A 26,705-nucleotide genomic window follows, 5' to 3' on the forward strand; every position below is an offset into this window, starting at 1 on the left:
AGTTTTAGAGCATGCCAAGTTGGTGAAAAAGGGCAAAACATGTCCGGTAAGGGGAAAATACTATAATAAGAATAAATATAGCCGCAAGCGGCGATGGCGGGCCCGAGCACCTGCGGTGCGGAGACCTGTGACATTTCGGAATCTAACAAAGCAACATGTGTGTGTTGGTGGGCATGTGCATGAGCAACACACATGCCCATCAAATTTGTTCAATTTTCCTGAATGTATGTGTCAGCCACAACAGACAATATGCTAGGTAGCGCTATAGAGTCCCTAAGCCACACCCTAGGCCAGAGCTCTATCTCTGACTATCGATAGCAATAACGCTAGACAGACACAGACAGAGGGGGTAAAGACAAATGGATCAATAGAATAGAATATACACTTTTTTGATCCCGTGAGGGAAATTTATTTCTCTGCATGTAACCCAATTTAACAAAATTAGTGAACACACACAGCACACAGTGAACACACAGTGAGGTGAATCACACACTGACCCAGAGCAGTGAGCTGCCTGCCCAACCAGCGGTGCTGGGGGAGCAGTGAGGGGTTAGGTGCCTTGCTCAAGGGCACTTTAGTGGTGGACTGGTTGGGGATTGAACCAGCAACCTTCCAGTTACAAGCCCCAAGCCCTAACCAGTAGGCCACGGCTGCCCAGAGGGAGGGAGGGAGGGAGGGAGGGTGTGTGTGTGTGTGTGTGTGTGTGTGTGTGTGTGTGTGTGTGTGTGTGTGTGTGTGTGTGTGTGTGTGTGTGTGTGTGTGTGTGTGTGTGTGTGTGTGTGTGTGTGTGTGTGTGTGTGTGTGTGTGTGTGTGTGTGTGTGTGTGTGTGTGTGTGTGTGTGTGTGTGTGTGTGTGTGCGTGAGAGAGAGAGAGAGAATGACGGGGGAGGGGTGAGAGAGTGTCTGTGAGTCTGTGTAGAGAATTAGCAGGGGACGAGAGAGACACCTACTCCTGCTCAGCTAAATGGATGGAGTATAAGACACATGCAAACACAAATAAACCTAAATACTCACTTACTGTGAACATGGCTAATGTCAAAATTTCAAAATTGCAGCATAGGTTGATATGATTATAATTATTCGTCAACTCGCTTCAAAATATTTTAGCTAAAACTGTGTCCACCACAATCATTAATGCACTTTTAAAAAACACAAACAACACCAAATTCAAAACTTTGCATATGACTGTCACTACAAACACACTAACTAATACTCCATCAAATTTCATCCAAATTAGTCACTGTTTTCTACCTATAACACCAACTTTTTGTTTCTTTTACAAGACACCTTCGCCATTTCAATATCCTTTTGTATACTTTTAATATACTATACTCAGAGCAGTGAGCCAGTGAGCCTGCCCAACCAGCGGCGCTCAGGGAGCAGTCAGGGGTTAGGTGCCTTGCTCAAGGGCACTTCAGCTGTGGACTGGTCAGGGATCGAACCGGCAATCCTCCAGCTACAAGCCCCAAGCCCTAACCAGTAGGCCACGGTTGCCCAAAGTGTGTGTGTGTGTGTGTGTGTGTGTGTGTGTGTGTGTGTGTGTGTGTGTGTGTGTGTGTGTGTGTGTGTGTGTGTGTGTGTGTGTGTGTGTGTGTGTGTGTGTGTGTGTGTGTGTGTGTGGTGTGTGTGTGTGTGTGTGTGTGTGTGTGTGTGTGTGCTGTGTGTGTGTGTGTGTGTGTGTGTGTGTGTGTGTGTGTGTGTGTGTGTGTGTGTGTGTGTGTGTGTGTGTGTGTCTCTGTCTCTGTCTGTCTCTAGAAAGCCGCGCGTGTGTCAATGTGTGTGTGTTAGTTAGGGAGGACCCGAGAAGGGGGGTGACAGAGTGCGTGCGTGTGTCTGTTAGTTGCAACAGAGAGAGAGGCAGAGAAGGTCAGAGAGGAGGGGCTGTGTGATTGGGCAAATATGAAATTAAAAATAACTCACTTTCTGTTAACATGGTTAAAATCAAAATTGCAGCATAGCTTGATATGATTATAATCATTCATCAACTCGCTTCAAAATATTTTAGCTAAAACTGTATCCACCACAATCATTAATGCACTTTTAAAAATCACAAACAACACCAAATTCAAAACTTTGCATATGACTGTCACTACAAACACACTAACTAATACTCCATCAAATTTCATCCAAATTAGTCACTGTTTTCTGCCTATAACACCAACTTTTTGTTTCTTTTATATGACACCTAGATTCAAACCTTCGCCATTTCAATATACTTTTGAAATTCAAAAATCTGGTCGCAATTTCTCTTGGGCAACCCCTTAAGATCATTTTACTGCTGAAAGGACATGATTTCGATAAACCGTCTAGGAGAAGTGTTTCAAAATACATGATGTGCAAAATTCATAATCATAACCATAACTCAAATTCTTCGAATATTTACTATAGAGTGTAAATGTAAAATTTGTTCAGATTACTGCAACACACATACCCACCAAATCTGGGCCATTTTCGTGTATGCATGTGTCAACCACAACAGACAGCGTGATAGGTGGCGCTATAGAGTCCCTGAGCCACGCCCTAGACCAAAACTCTGTGTCTGAGTTTCGATTGCAATTCTACAGATGGCTGCCAAATTACAAGAGTTTTAGAGCATGCCAAGTTGGTGAAAAAAAAAAAACAGGTAAGGAGGAAAAAACTATAATAAATATAGCCGCAAGCGGCGATGGCGGGCCCGAGCACCTGCGGTGCGGAGACCTGTGACATTTCGGAATCTAACATAGCAACATGTGCGTGTTGGTGGGCATGTGCATGAGCAACACACATGCCCACCAAATTTGGTCAATTTTCCTGAATGTATGTGTCAACCACAACAGACAACACGCTAGGTGGCACTATAGAGTCCCTAAGCCACACCGTAGGCCAGAGCTCTATCTCTGACAATCGATAGCAATAACGCACAAGCCCACCAAATTTGGTTCATTTTCGTGAATGTGTGTGTCAACCACAACAGACAATGCGCTAGGTGGCGCTATACAGTCCCTAAGCCACACCCGAGGCCAGAGCTCTGTCTCGGAATAACTATAGCAATAACACACATGCCCACCAAATTTGGTTCATTTGGGTGAATGTAAACACCACAACAGACAATGCTCTAGGTGGCGCTATAGAGTCCCTAAGCCACACCCTAGGCCAGAGCTCTATCTCTGACTATCGATAGCAATAACGCACAAGCCCACCAAATTTGGTTCATCTTCGTGAATGTGTGTGTCAACCACAACAGACAATGCGCTAGGTGGCGCTATACAGTCCCTAAGACACCCTTGGCCAGAGCGCTGTCTCTGAATAGCTATAGCAATAACAGATATGCCAACCAAATTTGGTTCATTTTCGTGAATGTATGTGTCAACCACAACAGACAATGCACTAGGTGGCGCTATAGAGTCCCTAAGCCACACCCGAGGCCAGAGCTCTGTCTCTGAATAACTTTAGCAATAACACATATGCCCACTAAATTTGGTTCATTTTGGTGAATGTTTGTGTCAACCACAAGAGACAACACACTAGGTGGCGCTATAGAGTCCCTACGCCACACCCTATGCCAAAGCTCTGTCTCTGACTAGCCATAGCAATAACACACAAGTCCACCAAATTTGGTTCATTTTTGTGAATGTATGTGTCAACCACAATAGACAATGTGCTAGGTGGCGCTATAGAGTCCTTAAGCCACACCCTAGGCCAGAGCTCTGTCTCTGACTTGCGATTGCAATAACACACAAGCCCACCAAATGTGGTTAATTTTTGTGAATGTTTGTGTCAACCACAACAGACAATGCGCTAGGTGGCAATATAGAGTCTTTAAGCCACACCCTAGGCCAAAGCTCTGTCTCTGACTTGCGATAGCAATAACACACAATCCCGCCAAATTTGGTTAATTTTCGTGAATTTATGTGTCAACCACGACAGACAATGCGCTAGGTGGCGCTATAGAGTCATTAAGCCACACCCTAGGCCAAGCTCTGTCTCTGACTAGCCATAGCAATAACACACAAGTCCACCAAATTTGGTTCATTTTCGTTAATGTTTGTGTCAACCACAACAGATAACATGCTGCTAGGTGGCGCTATAGAGTTCCGAAGCCACATCTTAGGCCAGAGCTCTGTCTCTGTTATTGCTATCGTTAGTCACACAAGCACACCAAATTTGGTTCGTTTTCATCAATGTATGTGTCAACCACAACAGACAATGTGCTAGGTGGTGCTATAGAGTTCCTAAGCCACACCCTAGACCAAAGCTCTGTCTCTGACAAGTAGTAGCAATAACACACAAGTCCACCAAATTTGGTTCATTTTCGTGAATGTTTGTGTCAACCACAACAGATAACATGCTGCTAGGTGGCGCTATAGAGTCCCGAAGCCACACCTTAGGCCAGAGCTCTGTCTCTGACTAGCAGAAGCAATTCCACATGTAGCTGCCAAATTACATCCAATTCATAACCTTTTTTCTGCCTATAACACCAACTTCCTGCTTCTTAATAAAACGCCATAATTCAAACCTTCGCCATTTCGATATACTTTTGAAATTCAAAAATCTGGTCGCAATTCCTCTCGGGCAACCCCTCAAGATCATTTTAGTGCTTATATGACATGATTTCGATAAACCGTCTAGGAGAAGTGTTTCAAAATACGTGATGTGCAAAAATCATAATCATAATCATAACTCAAATTCTTCTAAGATTTACTATATCGTTTAAATGTAAAAGTTGTTCAGATTAATACAACACATATGCCCACCAAATTTGGTTCATTTTCGTGCATGTATGTGTCAAACACAACAGAAACCGCGCTAGGTGGCGCTATACTGCCCCTGAGCCACACCCTAGGCCAGAGCTCTGGTTCTGAGTGGCGTTACCAATTCCACACGTAGCTGCCAAATTTCAAGAGTTTTAGAGCATGCCAAGTTGGTGAAAAAAGGTATTCGGTAAGACGGAAAAACTATAATAATAATCTGAGCAAAAACAATAGGGCCTTGCACCTACGGTGCAGCCACTTTCAGTGGCCGCACCTCGGTGCTCGGGCCCTAATAATCTGAGCGAAAACAATAGGGCCTTGCACCTACGGTGCAGCCACTTTCAGTGGCCGCACCTCGGTGCTCGGGCCCTAATAATAATAATAATCTGAGCAAAAACAATAGGGCCTTGCACCTACGGTGCAGCCACTTTCAGTGGCCGCACCTCGGTGCTCGGGCCCTAATTACATATTTCAAAAGTATGACTTTATAATAAAGGTTCTAGGTGCTAAAATTGGCCTGCATGTCTGCAGACGGGACCTGTGCATCATGAGAAACATGGTTAAGAAGACCCCAGGCTGCTGAGCAACAGAAATCTTAAAACAGGCAAAAAGGGACTTTATCTCATTCTCAGTCTCATTCCAACTCTTACAGTCTCCTCAGTTCCCAAATATTTACAGGATGTTGTTGAATTAAGGTGGAGCCACACAGTGACAAATATGCCGTAACATTTTTTGAGAGGTGTTGCTGGCAGCAAATTCAAGCTATTTTCCAAAACCAGTATTGTTTTCTCCCTCATTTGAACTGTGTTACTGTGTTATGTCACACATGCCTCACTCATTGCAACATATGGACTCATATGCATGATTTGAAAATGAATTAATTGATTTAATCTATTATGCCTGTAAGGATAACACAACAGGATTTGTACTTATTTGAAAATAATCTTTTATTATAAATATCATCATGACAGTTACCATAACTGAAATGGGCCATTTACTGCTCATTTTCAAACTACACAACATTGATGTGATGGGAACAGCAGCATTTATTTAACCGTATTTCTTTTTAGCCAGGAAGGTCCCATTGAGATGTATCTGTTCTGTTAGAGAGTATGGCCAAAAATCGAAGTAGCTTAGACAGCTGGATAACAATTCACTGTCATCAGACTGGTGGGACTTCTCCGAAGACAACCATTGCCGGTGAGGATTCATTCACATATGGGAGGCTGTAGAAGGCATTTTCTTCTTGTCCAACTTGGTGACAATGTTCTTTACCCAGGGAAGGGCAGGGTTCACGCAGAGCGATTTGCCTTTTACTGTTTCAAACCTGAGATGAGAACATGACATGAGTGCAAACATGGGAAATGTTGTTAACAGACATAGGTTGGAGTGGAGAAAATAATCAATCTTTCAACGTTTTTTACATAGTTTCTATAAAGTATACGTAATGCCTAATACTCACACATGTGAATGCAGGGCACATCTTGTGCTGGTTGTGAAGTAAGACACCACTTTGCCTGCTGGTATCACCACAGTGACATATTTTGCACAGCAGCTGTCTGTAGTAACGCCATACTGAGCTGTAACAGATCAAGCGACGGTTAGTTATACAGAAGCTTGTCTCACAATTTTACATACATTGTGATGTAAGCCTATACATTCAACGGTTTCCACTCACCACTAACTGAGATGACCAGCACCAGAGCCAGAAGAGCAGCCAGGGTCCTCATGGTGACAGATTCAGTGGTTCAGATGTTCTGTGTGAAGAAGACTGAAGTGCTTCTCGGCTTTATAGCCTGGTGGATTCAAAACGTCTTCTTGGAAGGAAAGGGAAACTCCATCATTTCACAGCAACATATGACAGCAGTGCCTTGAGTTAGATTTTATTCAAAGTTAGGATGACACATTGTTGTTCTTCTTTCTGACTTCCACATGTTCTGTCTATAAGAGCACCTCCTGAAAAAAAGAAAACTTTAAAAATGTACCTTCTCTTTCAAATGAAGAAAAAAAGAAAGTATATAATGCATTCTTTATGACATTGTTTGCTGTGAAATTATTCTATGTAGTGGTTACTGGATGACTGGCGAAGTCATGATATTTTGAGCTGGACTGTGACAGACAGAGCACAGTGTCATTGGCAAAGCTGGCTTTCCCATCGCAGCGTGGACAATGACTTTTACAAACTGATTTGAAACTAAGTAGGCCTTTGTAGTCATGTTATAATGTTACTCGAGTCATGATATTGTAGTGTTGGTTTTTAAGGCTCGATGTTAATTGTAAATGCTATAACATTATGTCTGTGTGATTTAAAATTACCAGCTTTTATCGGAATCCTTTTTTTTCACTTGCATTGAATTGCAATGCATTTTGATGAACTTTCTATTCATTGTGTCCATACCATTTTTAACACCGGTGTCTGCTCCAGTCTGACTCATGCTCATCATACTGTATGTCACCTGTATGTGAAGCGCTTTGGGTACTCTGTGCACGTTAAATGCGCTATACAAATAAAATGACTTGACTTGACTTGACATGAACATCGATTAGAAAAATGGATGCACTCTCTGAAGAAATGCATAGGAGGATTCTTAGAGTTTCTAGAACACTAAAGAACACTAAACGTAACTGGGGGAAACCCACCAGAGTATTTTTCGCTTCAGAGATACATTGAACTGAAAAAAGAGGAAGAATTGTGTAGGCCTCTTGGAATAGAATGTTGACCACACACATTTTTAAAACTGCAAGGCCATATAGGGAACCTAAGTGACGCGCATCTACTTCCGGCCTATTGGACCTAAATCGCAAAAAAAAAATGAATGGGGGTCAATGGAGAGATAATAATAATTTTGGTCCCGTTCGAATTGTACTGTGCATTTCACAGATGTGTGTGAATTTAAAATATATTTTTTCACGTAAATAAAGTAGGCTGTAAAATAAGTAGTAATGTTATTCAATAGACTTTAAAAGTTATGTTAGTTTTGTGCGAGTCCGCCAGTGGTGATGAGCTGCTGGTGATCAACCCTCTGCTAACTCCCTTGGACGGTCATAGATTGCAGATTTTTTTACGATCCCATAACTTCATGTAACATGTGCCCTGTTTCACCCTTATAGCTTCTGTATATTCTATAGGGTATCGAAGGCAAAACTAATTCACGTCTTCCTCGTATATAACGTTGGTTTCCCGTAAAGAAGTATAGTTACCATGTCGGTTGGAAGGAAGCTAACGTTCGACGGGAGATTTCCCGTAATGTTTGGATAAGAAGCTCAGTCCAGCCTGCACGAAAACCATGACGGAAAGTCATTCGCAAGATCAGTTTTTTCTATAACTACCATATAACTTCTCAGCCTATTTTGTCTATAGCACGCATCTCGTGTGAGAAAGCCCAATGTGTTTCAGAGTCGCGTTGAGATACTGTATAGCCTATTTCTTCCCCTTTTACAAAATTAAACTTAAATTGGTGCATGTAACCAAATTGACTGTGCGGCTTTCTTGTAAACCAAGCTTTCAAATGCAGTTGTTTACTCAATTCACGTTGGTTTTATTTTGGTGATCTAGAAACTAACGTCAATGGGATCCCTTCCAGACGAACCTGCTGAGCATTTACTTTACATTCACTCAGGCTCGTCCGGTTTCACACAGGCTGCTCATTGTCACCAAGACTTCTCACTATTTGATTAATAGACTACATTTAGTTTAACTCATTTCAACTGGAAATGGTCATCGTCAATGGTGTCCACAGACATTCTTCCTCTTCCTGTGCATACAGAGAAACATGCTGAAAGGAAGACTGGAATTGAAAAGAGGAATGGATGTAAATACACACACACAAGACAGACAGACAGACAGACATACATGCACAACCAGAAATAATTATTTTCTTTTTTCTTCTTCGTTTGCCAGAAAAAGTGAATGAACATTTTTTCCCCATGTCACTGAGTGTAGAATTCCTGGAGATGGTCTTCCCAAAACAGCATAGCATGGACATGTGCTTCAGAAAAGGTTTTAAACCAAAAGAGGAAACATGAAAATGCGGAACATCTTTTCTTCGAAGAAGACAAATGTCCTTTCACTTTGATTCAATCCTCTATATAAGAGGCCAGGAGCTGCAGTCATATCATCTTCAGCCTTCACACAGGGCATCTCTTCTCTTCAGCTTCACTTCATTGAATCATCTGCTGCATCTGTCACCATGAGGACCCTGGCTGCTCTTCTGGCTCTAGTGCTGGTCATCTCAGTTAGTGGTGAGTAGAAACCGTTGAATGTATAGGCCTACATTATAATGCAACACAATGTACATTAAATAAGGTATAATAATTAACTATTGTTTGAACTTTTACAGCTCAGTATAGCCCAACAACACACGACTGCTGTGATAAATTCTCACCTCAACCGATTCCTATTGCCATGGTGGTGTCTTCCTTCAAGACCAGCAGCAGCTGCTACCTGAGAGCTCTTGTGTGAGTATTAAAATCATATAAAGTGGGGACAGTTATCAGAACATGGTGCTTTTTCTTAGTCTGGTTTTCACCATACTAAGCTCAATCTTTTAAGATTGAACATTAGTATGGCGAGGCTGCGCTTTGTTTCTACTGCACCTCCCGTCGCTTAAGTTTCGGTATCGTCACGTCACCGGCCAATAGCGTGCCAGGACTTGAGTATGGCCGTTTCTGATTGGAGCCAAAGGTTCTGGCAGTAAACAGAGGTTTCCAGGCTGGTTTCCAGCCTGAGCTGCCGGGCGAAATTCAAATTCCCCGGAAGTTCAGGCAGGGTTCACCCAGCCTAGCTTTTTCAGTCTAGGGTCCCATGTATCTATTATTTTATTATTTTAATCATTTTGTTTTCTGTCTGTGATTCTCATGCAGGATTGAAACAAAGAAAGGCAGGAAACTCTGTGTGGACCCTGAGGTGCCCTGGGTAAAAAGGCTTCTCCGCATGTTGAACCACAAGCAAGCTAGAACCACTGTGATGCCTACCTCATCCTCGACTGTCAATCAAGTGTCAACTTTCAATCAAACATCAGCAAGTCCTACTGGGTCTTATGCTTTTTAGATGAAAGTGATCTACCATTAACTTATAAGCTATTTAAGTCTACATCATTGTGTATCACTTTTAATCTGTCAGTGCATTTTTTATAATACATTTTTTTTATAAAGAAGTTATATTGTCTTTTGTAGTTGTTTTCTGTCTTCATTAGGCTATACATTAGCAATTATACATTATCAGATATCGGACCACCAGCTTTCCACCATTGTGTGCCAATTCTGGTCTGCTGTCGGACCCATCTTTAGTTTAACATGTGAATATTAAACAAATGATGCTAAAATTAAGGTGAAAACATAACTGAAGAAATAATAGCGTGTTTGGACTGCAAATGGCAAAACAGTTTGTCAGTAACCCGTCAGTGGACTCCTGGAAAAACCAACAAGCAAAACACAAACGGCCCAACAGTGGTTCACCACACACTGTACTACAGTCATACATCTTCACTGGGAATTAACACCGCCTTTATTAATTATTATACTTATTATTATATCTCTGCGTGAGAATTACAGACAGAAAACAAAATGATTAAAATTCTTTACAAATGAATAAAATAGAGACATGGGACTCTTGACTGAAAAAGCACGGTGTTCTGCAGGTTGGATAATTTATACGATTTTAATACTCACACAAGAGCTGTCAGGTAGCAGCTGCTGCTGTTTTGAAGTAAGACACCACCTTGCCTGCAGGAACCACATGAGGTGTGTGCTTTTCACAACAGCTTTGGGTAGTTGGTCCATACTGGGCTGGAACAGTTCAAACAATTGTTACTTATATTATAGATTGTTCTCATAATGCTACATTTTATGTACTGTACATTGTGTTGCATTATAATGTAGGCCTATACATTCAACGGTTTCTACTCACCACTAACTGAGATGACCAGCACCAGAGCCAGAAGAGCAGCCAGGGTCCTCATGGTGACAGATGCAGCAGATGATTCAATGAAGTGAAGCTGAAGAGAATAGATGCACTGTGTGAAGGCTGAAGATGTTATGACAGCAGCTCCTTGGTTGCCCTCTTATAGGTCAGTCCTGACGTCATATCCAATTTAGAAGCTTCTTTGAAGACATGATCGTTCTCCATATGCTTTGATAGCCCTTCAACCAATCAGACCAACGATCCGGTGCGTCTTTTGGATAAGCTAGTTTGTGATTGGAGCCAAAGGTTGTGGACAGGAAGCAGGAGAGATGTGCAGGTTTCCAGCCTGAGCTGCCAGGTGAAATCCAAATTTGCCGGGAGGTCAGGCAGGGTTCACTCAGCCTATAGAATTGTCATTAATGTACATTTTAATTGTACATGCATAGTATGTCTTACTACTCACTTAATAAAAATCACACATGTGCATATCGTATCTTAGACGTGCACATTTGGAACACCTGTGCTCCAATCCCACTCATATTTTCAAGCAAAAAGAGAATCATTAGGGAATTCAGCCCCTAATGGTTTATGTAAGAATATTTTCTCTTCTGAGATGGTTTGGGTAAAATTAATTTACTTCAGATGTGTTTCAAGTCATTGTAGAACACTAAGAGACAGAGTAACTGGGAAAACCATGCGTCTGTGTTTTACAAAAATAAATGGACCTGAACAAAGGTGAGGAATTCTGTTTGTCCCCTAGAGTCAGTTTTGCACCATCAAAAATTCCCTTCTTTTCAACATCACATTCTTGTCTTGTTCTCAGAATACTGAGAACAGGAAATGGTTCTAATGGAAATGACTGTGGTCAATGGTGTTCTAAGAGGTCCTTCCTCTTTCAATATCTGGTGCCTACACCGAAAGGAGGACTGGGATTGCTGAAAAGACACAGAGAGAGAGAGAGAGAGAGAGAGAGAGAGAGAGAGAGAGAGAGAGAGAGACAAACACACACACACACACACACTGAGAGAAAGTGGAATAGAGCATTATGTCCAATATTTCAATATGTGGTTTAAAGTTCTGCATTATGTCCAATATTCCAATATGTGGTTTAATGTTCTGCATTTCGCACTAGGTCACTTTGACACTAAAGTATGCTTCTACCATTGTGACCTTTATGACTCTATTCCTAAACATGGAAGGCGTCAGGGTTGATATATCACTTATTGTTTGTTTCGCGTCAACAGCCATTGATTAGGATAGACTGGATGTCTCCTGGCTTTCCCACTGTTACTGTATGATTATCTATCCTTTGCTGTTGAGTACTTAAAGGTACACTATGCAACATTTTTCAGTTAATCAATTCATGTCATACTGTTATGATTAAATGTGTCATTACCGGTCAAACTATGTTTTTTTTCGGCCGCCCTAGTGGTCTGTAGCGGTAGAACCATTGCAATTTCAGGAGCCCTCGGGCATGCACCCATGGTCTAGGAAGTCTCATCATGCTTATGAAAAGGCAGACTGACCGATTGTTTTGTAAAATATACTCCTAAACCTGTAGGGGAAGCTCTGCAGAGAAATATGCAAGCATAAAACAAGCGGAAAACGAAAAGCGAAAGCGAAACCGGCGATGAAATCGCCAATCCTGCATAGTTTCCCTTTAAACCCTATTTCCTTATCTAGTTAGAGCAGCTGATGGATCTTTAGGGTGAAGTCATGCTGTCTCTCCTTTGATGTGCATCATTGTAAATAAACTCCTGTTTCTGATTTTTCCTACCATTGGTCTGACTGGGTCTTCATTCATCTTCATTCTTCATTAATTTTCTTCATTCAACACACACACACACACACACACACACACACACACACACACACACACACACACACACACGCACACTTTGGTTGGCAATACTGATTTGCTCAAATGACATCCAAGATTTAAGAACAAAAAAAAGGAATACTTTATTCATCCAGAAGGGAATTCACAACAGCCCCGACCTGTGCATCTCAACAAACACAAGCATCGAAGTAAAATATGTTTTAGAAAAAAATAAAAAAAATAGTGAAAAATCACGTCACATCACTTAACAGCCACATTACTGCAGCAAAGAGGTGACGAGTTTGATTGCCATTTGAAGGAATGACCTTCTGTGTTTCTCTGTGTTTTGGGGGAGATTATCCTGCAATACTGAAGCTACTCTTCAGCTCAACAAGTCTATAATTTAGGGAATGAGGAGTGTTGTTCCGGATGCTCATCAGGTAATCACCTCATGATGGAGCTGGCTTTCCTATTAAGGCTTTTTAGTCTGTAAGCACCCCTCACTTTCATGCCACATCCCTAAAGCATCCCTCACATGCTTTACAAATGAAATGAATAAAATAGAAACATGGGACTTTAGTCTGAAAAAGCACCGTGTTCTGCTGGTCAGATAACGGTCCCCACTTTATATGATTGTACAAGAGCTCTCAGGTAGCAGCTGGCTGCTGTTGGTCTTGTACTGTAGCACCTCACATTTAGACTGAGACTAGTATGGTTAGTGGGCGATTGGGGATACACATCTTGATCATTGAATTAAGACAGCAGCGAGATGGTCCAGTCAGTGTCCTATTGGCCAAAGTGAGAGATTTAAATTTACCAATGGAGGGAACCTACGAGAGGAGTTACATATGTCCTCTTCGGCAGATTGAAGACCAGTGTGTGGAAGAAAACATCTGCATTTCCGTTTTCTTTGTCCCCGCGAGATTTTAACAAGTGTGATAAATAAAAAATCTCCATGTTATTTTTCCTCTGGGAAAAATCTCAAGAGACCGGATCTCCTTATAGGGGCAAAGACGGTAGCTTTTTTTTATAGGCGAACTCAAGAGGTCTATGATTGTGATCAATTGTGCCCTTCCATGCTGAAGGGATGACTGGGACCACTGAAAAGAGGAAGGCTCACATACACACCCACACACATACACACAGCTCTCAGAAATGGGAGTTATGCAGTGGAGAAAAATGGGAAATAACAAAACATTATTTCACTCAGGTAAATAAATATATTTTATTACAAATAGTACCTCAGCAACAACATTTGTAATGGAACAAATGAAATATTTCCAGACAATTTTCAACACAACACAGATTTTCTAATAGAACAGCATGAGATTGATGTAGCTTAAATTGAAGTATCACTATCATCAGGACAGTCCAGGTGGGACTTCTCCCAAGACGGCCGTAGATGTTGAGGATTCATTCACAGACGGGAGTCTAACTTGGTGACGATCCTCTGAACCCATGTCAGGTCAGGATTCACACATATTTGCTTATTTGCCACTGTGTTAAGCCTGCACACATGAGGGGAAAAGTTAGAAAAAGTCACTAAAACAGACATCATTTAGAGAAAAAATATATACTGGATTACATTCATGGTTTCAGCTCAAACTTGCGTCACACTAATAGCTTTTGGGAAACATTGTAGGCAAACTGATACTCACACAATAGCAGTCAGGTAGCAGTTGCTGCTGGTTTTGAAGTAAGACACCACCTTGCCTGCAGGAACCACATGAGGTGTGTGCTTTTCACAACAGCTTTGGGTAGTTGGTCCATACTGGGCTGTAATAGTTCAAACAATACTTATATTATAGATTGTTCTCACAATGCTACATTTTTTGTACATTGTGTTGCATTATAATGTTAAACATTCAACGGTTTTCACTCACCACTAACTGAGATGACCAGCACCAGAGCCAGAAGAGCAGCCAGGGTCCTCATGGTGACAGATGCAGCAGATGATTCAATGAAGTGAAGCTGAAGAGAAGAGATGCCCTGTGTGAAGGCTGAAGATGATATGACTGCAGCTCCTTGGTTGCTCTCTTATAGGAGTCAGTCCTGACGTCATGCCCGATTTAGAAGCTTCTTTGAAGACATGATTTGTTCTCCTTTTTCAATGGCTTCCTCTTTTGTTCCGAAAACTTCTCCCAAGCGCGCTTCCACATGTTTTGCCAGAAGTGCATCTCTAGGAAGACCACAGACCATAGCATGGAAGACTTCACCTTTTACTTCAGCCAAATAGACAAGACATTCGGCATAGTTGTGGCAAGTGTTTAGTTACTTTTGTTGTAAAAGTGTTTAGTTATTATTTGTTCTGAGTGGACTAAAATAAAAAGAGATACATTTGGACAGCTAGACTAGTCTCTGAGGAGCTTCTATGAATAGTTTTACCAACAATCATTCTCGTAAGTAAACTTAATTTTAAGTTTAAATTTTAATTTCAATGTCAATCCTTCTGTTAATCAGAGCTCTCCTTATTCCTTTCACTGAAGTATGAGGTTAAGTGTTGGCTGCGTTTCAGTAGAGGTTAGTCTTTTAATAGTTCTATTTACTTTACTTTTAACATCTTTAACTATTGTCATTTAATGCTTTTATTCACTTGCTTTTGTTTATGTAAAACACATTGAATTACCTCTCTGTATGAAATGTGCTATACATAAACTTCCCTTGCAGTGCCTGATGCTCCTGATCCATAATTCAGACACTATATGTAGGAAAGTTTATTTTATGAAAATAAGCGAGATTGAAAAACTAAGCATCTTTAGAAAGAGACCCCATACAAACTACAACAGCAAACTACAACATTGGTGTCTCAAATATAAAAGAGGCTGAAAGAGGATGAGGATTCCATTTGTCCCCTTGAGCAGGAGCTAGTAGTTTGCATACTAACGTGGGATGCAACAGTGTTCACACTCTTACGAAACACAAGCATAATAGCACAAAAGACCACAACAGCCTATATGTCATAAAACTATTACACTATTTGCTCATTGGATTGCTTAGAGTGAGCGCAGAGAATATCACATATTTTTTTTTCCATTTCTGAAATCATAACGACCACTTCTTGCTGTCTTTCGACCCCCCAGGGAGCCCTGACCCCCAGGTTGGGAGCCACAGTCCAAGAGTAGTTAAAAAAGTAGATTAAAAAATAAGGTTTTACAAAGTGAAGCAGAACATATCTAATTTAAGAAGTTCAATTTGGAACCATCAAGAAATACCCCTGTTTTCAAGATCATGTTCCTGTCTTGTTTTTAGAATACTGATATCAGGAAATGGTCCTAATGATTGTGGTCAGTGGACCCCTTCTTTGGAACCTCTGAAAAGAGGAAGGCACACACACACACACACGCACGCACGCACGCACGCACGCACGCACGCACACACACACACACACACACACACACACACACACACACACACACACACACACACAGACACACACACACACACACACACACACACACACACACACACACACACACACACAGAGAGAGATAGATCTAAAATATCATTGATGAGGGTGCCAACATCCATACAGAGTGAAAAGACACAATTTGAAATACAATTTGAGATACAATTTCAAGTATGTAAACACATATATTTCAGCAATTTCCAATTTCCAATGGAACAAATGAAATATAACAGGAAATGGTAATAATTAAAATGATTGTGGTCAATGGTGCTCTTCCTAGAGATCCTTCCTCTTTCAATAATCTTGGTGCCTACAGCCCTACACAGAATCATGCTGAAAGGATGACTGGGACCACTGAAAAGAGGAAGGCTCACACACACACACACACACACACACAGACACACACACAGACACACACTCACAAGTGAACATAGTGTACACACACACAGACACATGACATACACACACACATCCCTTGACCCCCACCATACAGTACATACAGTAAGTGAAAACTCACAGAGAAGCACACATACACAAAAGCAAGTGCACACATACACACACTAATTTACATACATAAAAGTTAAAGCAGGGGATGGAGTAGTAGGAGATGGAAACAAATTGTCAAAACACAGGGTTCATTGTGCGGGGTGTCAGTCTGCCCCTTGCTAAACAGCTCTGTCTTTAGGCATCCTATGGGCGACTGTGTAACATTTAAGCTTGTGCAAACTGTTTCTTCACCATCAGCCGTGAGCTGTTGGAGTTGATATCACAGATGAATGAAGACCCAGTCAGACCAATGGTAGGAAACATCAGGAACAGAGTTTTATTGATGCACATCAAGGGAGAGACAGCCATCCATCAGCTGCTCTGACTAGACAAGGAGATAGTTAGGGTTTAAGTATACTCAACACCAAAGGATAGATAATCATACAGTAACAATGGGAAAGTCAGGAGACATCCAGTCTACCCTAATCAATGGCTGTTGACGCGAAACAGACAACAATATCAACAATATCAACCCTGACGCATTCCATGTTGAGGAACAATAAGGATATCGTAAAGGGTCACAACGCAGGAGCATACTTTTAGTGTTCAAGTGACCTACTAGTGAGACATCCAGAACATTAAACCACATATTGGAATATTGGACATAATGCAGAACATTAAACCACATCATTGAAATATTACAGATAGTGCTCTATTCAACTTTCTCTCACTAGCCTAACTAATAGTAACTATTCGAGTTTCAACATTTCACTAATCTTAAAAAATCCAAGCGATTCAAAGGGTCTCTCCACTTCAGAGACAAGTATCTTATCCTTGGCATGTAGAGAGACAAAAAATAAAGAGGGAGACAATAACAGAGACATGTGTATTCATTTAGCTTTTATCTAGATTGGTTTCAAATTGAAAGCATATTACTGTATCTGTGCATACCCGTGAGAGTCAGTGACTGCAGACAGCCCTGGTCTGATGGCTGCATGTCCTAGCAGAAGGGGCACTCATTGCAGAGAGCTCCTCTGTACACTGACTCACACACACACTGGTTGCATTGACACATTCCACGGTTACTGCAGAGGCTTCCGTCAGGACTCTGGCAACGGTCCACCTTGGTGGAGCACTGACATGCCGTCCCAGTGTGGTCCTCGTCACACACGCACCGTCCGCATGCACACTTCCCATTACCTTAGAGCAAAAAGATTGATACGCAAGGAAACTGGATTAGCTGTTTTGATATCATAAATCAGGTAAAAACATGACAAATATTTTCATTAGTTGTCATTATTTGTCATCATTTCATTCATCAAAATCATACAAATATAAAATACTAAATTCTTAAGCATTTTCTAAACTAGCCCTTTATACAGCAATGCTGTTCTCCTGTGGATACAACTGAATTGAAAACGACACACTCAAGTCTCTTCCATACCTCCACACATTTTTCCGTTAGAATGGGCACAGCTGAAGTCATCACATTCACAGTACCGTCCGGTGATCCGACTGTTGCCCGACATCAGCTCACGGTGGCACTCACACTGGCCGCAGACACAGACCCCGCGGCCTGAACACACAGGTGCACCTTGCCTCTCTCTGCAGGGTCCGTCGTCATCGTTCACCGAGCACTCACAGGACGCGCCAAAGTGGCCTTCATCACACCTGAGAGACGAGCCTGGGGTTAAGTCTGTGCTGCTGAGCTGTTTATTCTTCTCAACTCTCTCAGACATGGGGCCCACATTTAGATGACCATCAATGGTCACGTTTCCCAGATTCGTTAAGAAGCTCTTAAGTGCTAAGATCTTCTTAGGAAGTGCTCTAAGAACATTCTAAGAACGCTCCTAAGAAGTTCTTAGCACTTAAGAGCTTCTTAACGAATCTGAGATACGCAGCCAAAGTCAGTCAATGTGCAAAGTGTCTCAGGCATGTACTTATGTTTCCTGGGGTCCTATGTGCCCCACTTAGCATGGGACCGGGAAACATAGGACGCTTTTTTGAAATTTTAAAAAGAGTCTTATGCTCCCCGCTTTTCCCAAAAAGGGTCCTATGTACCCTAGTATGTACTGCGACCGGGGAACATAGGACCCTTTGGGGGAAAACCAGGGAACATAGGATCTGGAGAACATAGGGATGACCCCAACCAAAGCTATGAGGTGGGATGTGGGAGCGCTGAGATGATCCAATGTTTGGCCTTAGAATCTTCTTCGTGGTACTAAATTAGCACATAGGATTTGCCTCTTTACTAAATGATCTCGTTACAGCTTAGACTTTGCACTTTGACCATTGAGTTAGCACCCATGATATGCAGACAACAGCGGTTCGGAGGATTACCTGCATTTGCCACAAACTGGATTCCCGGCATGGCTGCAGAACTCAGGATCAGGCTGGTCACCACATTCACAGTTACAGCGAGCAGCCAGTTCTACCATCAGGCTGTCTTTGGAACCAAAACTCTTGATCATGAAGGATGCAGGCAGCACACAAGACTCAGTGGACACAGTCACATTGAAGGTCTGGAGGATGACATTAGACCATTAGAGGCCATGCAACAGAAGATCACAACATAAGCTTAGATGGTGAAATACTAGTATGCAGAGTATGTTCTCTACCGTAAGTCTTACTATAAACTGGGCTGTATAAACACATTGTATCCATATCTTTGGTCTGTATTAGCAGCAAATAATCTAATAATCTTGTTAAAGACATCTCAAATATTTCAGGAACATTGGTTTCCATGACTGACCTGACTCTTCCTTATTTCTTGGCTCCTGAGGTCGCATTTTCCTTGGAGGTTCCCAATATGGAACGAGCGACATAAAGGTGTATATGTGACGTTGAGTCCTGACACAGACAAGTGAGCCAACACCAATGAAGTCTTAAGTTCCTGAGGAGAGGGAAAACAGAGTCTGATCAGATTTAGCTTCGGCTAAATGCATGCTTAGTAAAGTAAAGGCCATCGCCCACCAGAAGCGTACGCGGCGCGCCACGCCACGAAAAAAAATAGAATTCCATTGTTTTCAATGGAGCATCGCCCACTGGAAACGTCTGCCGCGCAGCTGCCGCACAGAGATAGAAAACTATTCTAAAATCCTGCGCGGCAAGCCCAGACCGCCGAACACCGCTGAACGCCGCTTCTGGTGGGCGCCGGGCTTAAGAATAAGGCAGTATAGAAAACACTGGCCAAAGGCCTTCGCAATATTCCTGATAAATATGTCTGTTTATTTGTTTGATTTTTTTTAATGTGGATTTGACAAAGTATCTCTGTGGAATTCAACCATCTGCAATCAGTGTGTAGAAGAGATTTACTCACCTGAAAGTGTTGTCCAAAAACGGATGAGCTTGGGTCCAAAAAGTCCACCCAATGCACTTTGGCTTTCGGCAGTTTAGAAGCTAGCTCCTGAAACCAAAAACAAAATCTTATCATGTCTGATATATAAACTATATAAACAAATAATAAATGTTGTGAATTACTATGTAATGACTTACCACATAATGTTTAAAATAACTATCTTGAACAGAAAAAATGACTTGAATGTTGTTTTCCAACAGGACTTTTCGTAACTCAGACATTGATGGAGGTCTCTGTTTGAAGAGAGTACAAAACACACTCAACTAGGCTCACGCATCAATTACTGTAGCTATTGACCAAGTTAGAAGAGAAGCTTTAAGCTTGTTAGACACTACACAAACATACCACTGTGGTGCGGATGAGGCTGTCGTTCATCTGACATACACTGCTGTTGATTGCTTCTGTGGTCCCTGTTTCTGTTTCTGGTGCAAGCTCATAATTGGCATCACTCGCATATACAACAATGCGGTCGTTCTGTCCCCAATGAATCACATCCTACAAAAGATCCTTCTCTGCATTAGCATACAAGACACATTATAAGCATCACTTTTCATATATTGTTCAGAGTGAGGACTCTGGCCTTTACCCTGCAGAGGACCACCTGCATCAGAGCGTGTAACCCCCCTTCACCACGCCACGGGTGGTACGGGCTGTATGGATTGTGTGGGGCTGTGGAGGAGTGAGTGACATAGAGCTGCGGTTCGCACACTTGGCCTTTATCTTCACACTCTTTCTGCTGTTCGTCGGTGACAAACGTGTTCCCAAACAAGCCATAACCTGTCCGAGTGAAACCATGTAAAATTCATTGTGCTGAAGTTCATTTTATTTATAAAATCATACTCCATGCTACAGTATACACAAATACACCAAGTAATCTGACACTGATAAAAATGACTTGCCAAAGTAAAATGGAATCTATGTAGGCTATAAGGGAGAAACTGTATAGATCTATGTAAGCTACGTAGTAAGGGAGATTTAAAAGTAATATTCTATCTGTTGAGTAAGGAACCCTTGACCTCTTGTGGAACGCCATTTTCCATTTTCATTCCAGTACAAATACATGGAATTGATTATGTTGCAAGGCAGGTTATTATGATTCAAATGTATGAGGAAAATGGAAGCCTATGGTGGCCTATATTTGATATATCTCCATTCTCCAATAATGTTAGTTCTATTTTCTAGGTTATTGGGCTCTGGTAAATGCTAATATGCTGAGCAAAACACCGATCCATGTTAGCCCAATTTTTCTCACCTAAAGTCTGTATTTGTAGTTCTTCGTTGCTTTCCCATATGCCTTGAATGGCTTTTTCTGCAAGAACCTTTGCCCTGTTTCGTTTGCCTTTGTTGTCTGCGCTGAGGGATGTAAGAACATAAACATCCACTGGCTTCTGTTTTCTTTGATGCTTCGCCTGGACCTGAAACGTGTGTGCTTTCCCTGAAATGGAACAGAGTGACAGTTAAGAGATGTCCAACTTTCTCTCTTGGCACCACATCCCTGGACTGATGAATAGCTCAAGCTAAAGAGAATGATCAGTATAAAATGTGATGTTTGCATTCATCTTCATGGGCCCCAGATGCCCTTCCTTGGCTTCATCTGTGTTTGTTTGTGTCTGAGGAGATGGTGCTTGTCAACAGACGTTATGCGTGCTCAGAACTGACCAGGCCTCAGGTCCAGTTTGATCCTCTGTGGGTTCAACTTCTCCCCCTTCTCAGCCACTGTGTGCTGACTCTCTGGGTCTACAATGTCCTTCTCTGAACAGCCGAGCCCCCGCAGACTCATCCGTGTTCCACAGCGTGGTGATTTATAATCTTCAAAATACTGCCAAACAAACAAAAATATGCCTAATATTTAGTTTTACATACCTTTAGGCAAATGCAAACATTTCAAACAGCTTGTGCGATCTGTTGTTTGTGTTGGTTGTAGGTTGTGTGAGCAATTCTTTGAAAGGTAAAGGAGCAGCAACATTTAACCTTTACAGTCATCCAGGGCAAGTACTATAGGTGTGTGGTCATGAAAATATGAGTTAAGTCTTTACAGCACAGCACTGACCATTTTTTTCCGACCAAATCACCATAATGCTTCTTTTACTTTGCTATCCTGTCTTACTGGTTCATTCAGCCTACTGTCTTGAAGATCCTCCTCACCTTGTATTTGCACCAGGCACAGTCAGGGCCCAATGAGATGCAAGTCTCACAGTCAGTGGCCCTTTCAGGATTGGGGCATTCCTGTCCAAACGCTTCGATAAAATGTGCAAAACAACATGTTATGTGATTTTACAGAATATGGCACACGGCAATATGTGACAGCTAAAGTCGCCAATGAGATAACTGTGAAAAGAACATGTTTGCACTCCTTGCACAATGCGTGTTACTTACAGTACTGTACACCTAGAAGAGCCAATCCCAACAACAGGTGGAGATGAGAGGCCATTTTTTCTCCAGTCCAGCTGTACAGTAGAAATGGAACATTTAGCAATACTGGTTTTACTGCAAATCATTGCTAGCAATGCATCAAGGCTGAGCGAATGTACTGTAAAACACATATGTGTCACAGAGTGCAAAATACACCGTCATCCTCCTCTGGGGGTACACTTATTGCTGGTGTTACATGGCAACTGGCTCCTGTATTAACTGGCATCCTTGATGACGTTCCATGATTCATGACGTTTCTTCGACAGATGTGGCACCTTCACTTGTCAACTTTCTGCTACAGCCTAACCACAGCAGTTACTGAAACGTTTGTAAAACTTAGAAGGCCTACTAAATGGCTTGGGCAACGGAACAAAGATAACTCTGTAGCCAGATAACATGATCAGCCGTGTCAACTTGCTACAATCATGATAACATGAGTTGACTTCTTTTAATGAACCCAGCGCAGCGAATTTTGACATATAAAGATGTCATGCATATTTGTATTCGATCATCTCCAGTTTATATCAGAAAGTTGACAAGGCAAGGTGCCACATCTGTCGAGGAAATGTCATCAATCGCAAAAGGTCATCAACGAAGCCAGTTAACACAGGAGCCAGTTGCCATGTAACACCAGCTTTTCTGTGAGATGGGCAGATCTGTCAATGATGCGAGTTGTGCGACCCACAGCTGGGAGATTTAAAATTGGTATACTTAATCGCTACACAACACTACCAAAAACTTGATTAACTGCAAGCAGAGAAAATGCGGTTGAACCCTTGTGAACAATGACCCCTGTTCTCCGGTCAAACATAAAGATCTGCCCTCTATGTGAAAATGATTTCCTTCACTCAGAAACACAAAGCATACAGTATAGAAAAATTGGGCTAAATTATTTTGTGCATAAAAGTGCAGTTGCTGGTGTGTGAGGTGAATTTGCAAATCTCACCACAATGCTCTCTGACAGATACTCTGGTTGTTGATTCTCAATGTGTTTGCTCTGTTCTCTTCTGCTTTATGTAGGGATTGGATCAGGGCTGACCTTTGCCTTGTGTACTTGCCATAGGCCCCTGCTGAGAAAATACAATTGATTGGTTGGCATAGCCCTGTGTCCCAAAGGTCCCAAAGGTTGTTTTTTTTTTAACACTTTATTTTAAAGGTTTCCATAATACAATAATACAATATGATCAAATCAGAAATCATACCCAGATTAGAAGGAACATATACAGACAGAATGACGATACAGGCACAAGCACATTAAGAAAAAATAAAGAGGAAAGAAATGGAAAAAAATAAAATAAAAAATAAAATAAATAAAAAATATATATATGTAAAACAAAAGACTATAACAACAACAACAAAGACACAAATGTATGCACAAGCGCACTTGTTATTTCGGAACAATTGGAGGAAGGGGGAAATTATGCAAGGGTTAGGTTTTCTACACAACTAATGAATGTAGACCACGTTCTATCAAATCTTTTATCCAAAGGTTGTATTTTTAAATAATTTTAATAACAATCATATGTCCATTTCATCATAAGTGTTATCTATACAATTTATGATAATACATGAATACATGAATTTATATTATCCTGTAATTTATTCAACTTCCATTGCATTGATGTTGTTCCTGGAAGTTAATCCTGTTGTGAGCAAAGTTGCAATGTGTAAATTATTAGGCTACAATGTTTAAAATTTCCCATCATTCAATTATTTTCTTTTTATAAGCATTATATTATGTCTGTATCCCCATTCTGAACCTCCTGAAGTTGGAAACAGTCTTGCAGGCCTTTCTCAGAACATACAAAATGAACTGAGGGGATTCATTCTTCAGATTGGAGAAATACATTTATTGTGTTGTTTATAATTATTCACATAAATAACCCCTCACATTTATGGTAGGCGATAACTCCAAATAGTACAGCATAGTTTAAGTAAAATGCTTAGGCCTATACAATCACATAAAATAAAGTTGGCTTTGTCCTTTCTTCTAAAGAGCCTGTGTTCATAAACCACTCCAGTCTGCACTCCAAGGTATGTATCTCCTCCAGAGCATTGGTCATTTTCTCACATAGGTTAGGTTGCTAGCAATTGCTTCAACAGTCCTTTTTGCTAACTTTCTAATGCAGACAGTTGAATTGTCTCATGATCGCAGCACTTGGCTTCAGGCTCAACAAGTAAAGCAGAAGTTCGATATTCTTCGACCCAGGATGTATTTGTGGTTGATAACATGCCCAAACTTTTATTTGGGACCAGATTTTCCTCTTCGTTCTAGCTTAAGGCGTGAAATAAGTTCTTTGAACTTAGATAGTTAGTGCGAAGCTTCCCCAATGTGCTATGCTGTTTGCTATTCAGTAACTGAATATTCTGGTCATACTCAAAACTGCACATCTTGATGTGGTTTTGTCCCAAAAGAAAATGGTAACTCATGCTTTTTTCACACAGAATTCCCTCTTTCAATGCTCCATATCTGTACTCGCATAAATGCATGTTCTGCAAAATGTGAAATAACATACAATCATTTCATTCATGTACTGTAAATAAATATATTTAATTACAAATAGTACCTCAGCAACAACATTTGTAATGGAACAAATGAAATATTTCCAGACAGTTGTCACAGTAACACAACACTGATTTTGTACAAACTAAAACAGATTGAAGTAGTTTAAATTAGCATGAGTCCAGTTGGGACTTCTCAAGACGGTCGGCCGTAGATGCTGAGGATTCATTCAAGGACTGGCTGTAGGGGCTCCTGTCACCCTGTCTAACTTGGTGACGATCTTCTGAACCCATTTCAGATCAGGCTTCACACAGAACTCCTTATCTGCCACTGTTTTAAGCCTGCACAAAGAGATGAGGGGAAAAGATTAGATTTTCATTTTGGAAATTCATTCAAACAGACTAGATACTGAAAAGATACTGGATTACATTTCTTCTTTTATGGTTTCAGGTCACACCTGATTCAACAATAGCTACAGGAAAACAGTGTAGGCAAATTGATACTCACACAATAGCAGTCAGGTAGCAGCTGCTGCTGGTTTTGAAGTAAGACACAACCTTTTTTTCAGGGATCGCCCCGGACACATAGTATTCTTTACAGCAACTTGATGTAGTTGGTGCATACTGAGCTGTAGCAATTCAATCAATAGTTACTTACATTACTGGTTGATCTCATAATATTTCCTGCACATTGTGTTACATCATGATACATTCAACGGTTTCTACTCACCACTAACTGAGATGACCAGCACCAGAGCCAGAAGAGCAGCCAGGGTCCTCATGGTGACAGATGCAGCAGATGATTCAATGAAGTGAAGCTGAAGAGAAGAGATGCCCTGTGTGAAGGCTGAAGATGTTATGACTGCAGCTCCTTGGTTGCCCTCTTATAGGAGTCAGTCCTGACGTCATGCCCGATTTAGAAGCTTCTTTGAAGACACTATTGTTCTCCTTTTTAATTGGCTTCCTCTTTTGTTCCTAAAACTTCTCCCAAGCACGCTTCCACATATTTTGCCAGAAGTGCATCTCTAGGAAGACCACAGGCCACAGCATGGAAGATTTCACCTTTTACTACAGCCAAAGAAACAAGACATTCGGCCTAATTGTGTCAAGTGTTTAGTTAGTTTTTGTTGTAAACATAGTTATTATTTGCTCTGTGGGTTAAAATAAAAAGAGATACAGTTGAGAAGCTAGACTAGTCTATAAGGAGCTTCTATGAATAGTTTTACCTACAACCTTACAATTCTTTCGTAAGTAAACTTAATTCTACTTGCATATGCCTCCCTGAATCACTCTCTAATAATGTGCTAATTCTGTCGTGGGATCAGAGGATCGTCACCAAGTTGGACAAGAGGACAGACGCCTCTACAGCCTCCTGTCTGTTAAAATGAATCCTCACCACCTATGGTCGTCTCGGTCCCACCTTCTTCACTGCATAACATAACATAACACTGCATAACATAACATAACATTTAGCACAGCGTTAGTTCAGGCAGATCACAGTCACACTAGCTTCCCTGGATGGCCCTGCTGACTGTCAATCTAACAGCCCAGCTGATTGGCCAGGCCACGCTTTCATTGGTGGAGTTCTTTCAGAGCGCTTTTTATTTGTGAGGTCTTACACTGATGTTGGAAGAGGAGACTGGCTCTCACATTTTTCTTCAATGTGTACATTGTTTAGATTAAAAACTAGACCTGTTAAAGCACCTCATGTTGGCACCCCCCATCAATGATCTTTTTAGGTGTGTGCGTGTGTGTGTGTGTGTGTGTGTGTGTGTGTGTGTGTAAGAGAGAGTGTGTATGTGAGCCTTCCTCTTTTTAGAGGTTCCACAGAAGGGCACAATTGACCACAATCATTAGGACCATTTCCTTTTCCATTTCAGTATTCTGAGAACAAGTCAGGAACATGACCTTGAAAACAGGGTTATTTGTTGATGGTTCCAAAGTGAGGGTATTAAATCAGATCTTTTCTGCTACACCCTTATTTTCTTTTCAATTTAACTCCTTTTCATTGAACCATTTCGATGTTGAGCAACTATTTTGAACTCATACTCTAAAGCAGTGGCTCCCAAAGTGGGGGACTAGAGACTGCA

General features: G+C 41.3%; 5 protein-coding genes and 1 long non-coding RNA gene across 6 annotated transcripts; 1 reads left to right on the forward strand and 5 right to left on the reverse strand.

The window, feature by feature from the left end:
- Positions 1 to 5,714: 5,714 nt before the first annotated feature.
- Positions 5,715 to 6,520, reverse strand: LOC134094758 (C-C motif chemokine 5-like). Its single transcript, XM_062548394.1, has 3 exons — positions 6,409 to 6,520; positions 6,193 to 6,310; positions 5,715 to 6,057 (listed from the first exon to the last, which is right to left on the reverse strand). Exons 1-3 carry the CDS (start codon positions 6,458 to 6,460, stop codon positions 5,943 to 5,945), a joined length of 285 nt encoding a protein of 94 aa, XP_062404378.1. The 5' UTR covers positions 6,461 to 6,520; the 3' UTR covers positions 5,715 to 5,942.
- Positions 6,521 to 8,870: 2,350 nt separating this feature from the next.
- On the forward strand, positions 8,871 to 9,845 carry LOC134093409 (C-C motif chemokine 22-like). Its single transcript, XM_062546457.1, has 3 exons — positions 8,871 to 8,972; positions 9,071 to 9,188; positions 9,594 to 9,845. Exons 1-3 carry the CDS (start codon positions 8,921 to 8,923, stop codon positions 9,778 to 9,780), a joined length of 357 nt encoding a protein of 118 aa, XP_062402441.1. The 5' UTR covers positions 8,871 to 8,920; the 3' UTR covers positions 9,781 to 9,845.
- A 3,826-nt stretch (positions 9,846 to 13,671) lies between these two features.
- Positions 13,672 to 14,458, reverse strand: LOC134094332 (C-C motif chemokine 5-like). The gene is made up of 3 exons (XM_062547827.1): positions 14,335 to 14,458; positions 14,110 to 14,227; positions 13,672 to 13,959 (listed from the first exon to the last, which is right to left on the reverse strand). Exons 1-3 carry the CDS (start codon positions 14,384 to 14,386, stop codon positions 13,869 to 13,871), a joined length of 261 nt encoding a protein of 86 aa, XP_062403811.1. The 5' UTR covers positions 14,387 to 14,458; the 3' UTR covers positions 13,672 to 13,868.
- Positions 14,459 to 16,461: 2,003 nt separating this feature from the next.
- On the reverse strand, positions 16,462 to 21,516 carry LOC134094624 (integrin beta-2-like). The gene is made up of 10 exons (XM_062548219.1): positions 21,361 to 21,516; positions 20,954 to 21,136; positions 20,288 to 20,478; positions 20,047 to 20,196; positions 19,839 to 19,934; positions 19,663 to 19,749; positions 19,096 to 19,236; positions 18,684 to 18,865; positions 17,788 to 18,014; positions 16,462 to 17,543 (listed from the first exon to the last, which is right to left on the reverse strand). Exons 1-10 carry the CDS (start codon positions 21,479 to 21,481, stop codon positions 17,344 to 17,346), a joined length of 1,578 nt encoding a protein of 525 aa, XP_062404203.1. The 5' UTR covers positions 21,482 to 21,516; the 3' UTR covers positions 16,462 to 17,343.
- Positions 21,517 to 21,846: 330 nt separating this feature from the next.
- Positions 21,847 to 23,139, reverse strand: LOC134094625 (uncharacterized). Its single transcript, XR_009940466.1, has 3 exons — positions 23,060 to 23,139; positions 22,078 to 22,148; positions 21,847 to 21,938 (listed from the first exon to the last, which is right to left on the reverse strand). It is a non-coding gene; the product is annotated as an uncharacterized LOC134094625 (long non-coding RNA).
- A 1,528-nt stretch (positions 23,140 to 24,667) lies between these two features.
- On the reverse strand, positions 24,668 to 25,489 carry LOC134094333 (C-C motif chemokine 7-like). The gene is made up of 3 exons (XM_062547828.1): positions 25,346 to 25,489; positions 25,124 to 25,244; positions 24,668 to 24,957 (listed from the first exon to the last, which is right to left on the reverse strand). Exons 1-3 carry the CDS (start codon positions 25,395 to 25,397, stop codon positions 24,846 to 24,848), a joined length of 285 nt encoding a protein of 94 aa, XP_062403812.1. The 5' UTR covers positions 25,398 to 25,489; the 3' UTR covers positions 24,668 to 24,845.
- Positions 25,490 to 26,705: the final 1,216 nt, after the last annotated feature.

This window comes from Sardina pilchardus, chromosome 10 (assembly GCF_963854185.1).
Source record: "Sardina pilchardus chromosome 10, fSarPil1.1, whole genome shotgun sequence".
NCBI classification, from domain to species: Eukaryota; Metazoa; Chordata; class Actinopteri; order Clupeiformes; family Clupeidae; genus Sardina; species Sardina pilchardus.

What these genes read in the sequence shown, in the direction of transcription:
- LOC134094758 (XM_062548394.1), bottom strand. Translation starts at nt 6,460, where the DNA reads ATGAGGACCCTGGCTGCTCTTCTGGCTCTGGTGCTGGTCATCTCAGTT. An exon ending in GCTGGTCATCTCAGTTAGTG is followed by an intron (nt 6,311 to 6,408) that starts GTGAGTGGAAAC and finishes GATCTGTTACAG; the next exon opens with CTCAGTATGGCGTTACTACA. An exon ending in TGTGCCCTGCATTCACATGT is followed by an intron (nt 6,058 to 6,192) that starts GTGAGTATTAGG and finishes TTCTCATCTCAG; the next exon opens with GTTTGAAACAGTAAAAGGCA.
- LOC134093409 (XM_062546457.1), top strand. Translation starts at nt 8,921, where the DNA reads ATGAGGACCCTGGCTGCTCTTCTGGCTCTAGTGCTGGTCATCTCAGTT. An exon ending in GCTGGTCATCTCAGTTAGTG is followed by an intron (nt 8,973 to 9,070) that starts GTGAGTAGAAAC and finishes GAACTTTTACAG; the next exon opens with CTCAGTATAGCCCAACAACA. An exon ending in TGCTACCTGAGAGCTCTTGT is followed by an intron (nt 9,189 to 9,593) that starts GTGAGTATTAAA and finishes ATTCTCATGCAG; the next exon opens with GATTGAAACAAAGAAAGGCA.
- LOC134094332 (XM_062547827.1), bottom strand. Translation starts at nt 14,386, where the DNA reads ATGAGGACCCTGGCTGCTCTTCTGGCTCTGGTGCTGGTCATCTCAGTT. An exon ending in GCTGGTCATCTCAGTTAGTG is followed by an intron (nt 14,228 to 14,334) that starts GTGAGTGAAAAC and finishes GAACTATTACAG; the next exon opens with CCCAGTATGGACCAACTACC. An exon ending in TGCTACCTGACTGCTATTGT is followed by an intron (nt 13,960 to 14,109) that starts GTGAGTATCAGT and finishes TCATGTGTGCAG; the next exon opens with GCTTAACACAGTGGCAAATA.
- LOC134094624 (XM_062548219.1), bottom strand. Translation starts at nt 21,481, where the DNA reads ATGAGTCTGCGGGGGCTCGGCTGTTCAGAGAAGGACATTGTAGACCCA. An exon ending in TTTTTGGACAACACTTTCAG is followed by an intron (nt 19,237 to 19,662) that starts GTGAGTAAATCT and finishes CCCTCTCCTCAG; the next exon opens with GAACTTAAGACTTCATTGGT. An exon ending in TAACGGAAAAATGTGTGGAG is followed by an intron (nt 17,544 to 17,787) that starts GTATGGAAGAGA and finishes TTTTGCTCTAAG; the next exon opens with GTAATGGGAAGTGTGCATGC.
- LOC134094333 (XM_062547828.1), bottom strand. Translation starts at nt 25,397, where the DNA reads ATGAGGACCCTGGCTGCTCTTCTGGCTCTGGTGCTGGTCATCTCAGTT. An exon ending in GCTGGTCATCTCAGTTAGTG is followed by an intron (nt 25,245 to 25,345) that starts GTGAGTAGAAAC and finishes GAATTGCTACAG; the next exon opens with CTCAGTATGCACCAACTACA. An exon ending in TGCTACCTGACTGCTATTGT is followed by an intron (nt 24,958 to 25,123) that starts GTGAGTATCAAT and finishes CTCTTTGTGCAG; the next exon opens with GCTTAAAACAGTGGCAGATA.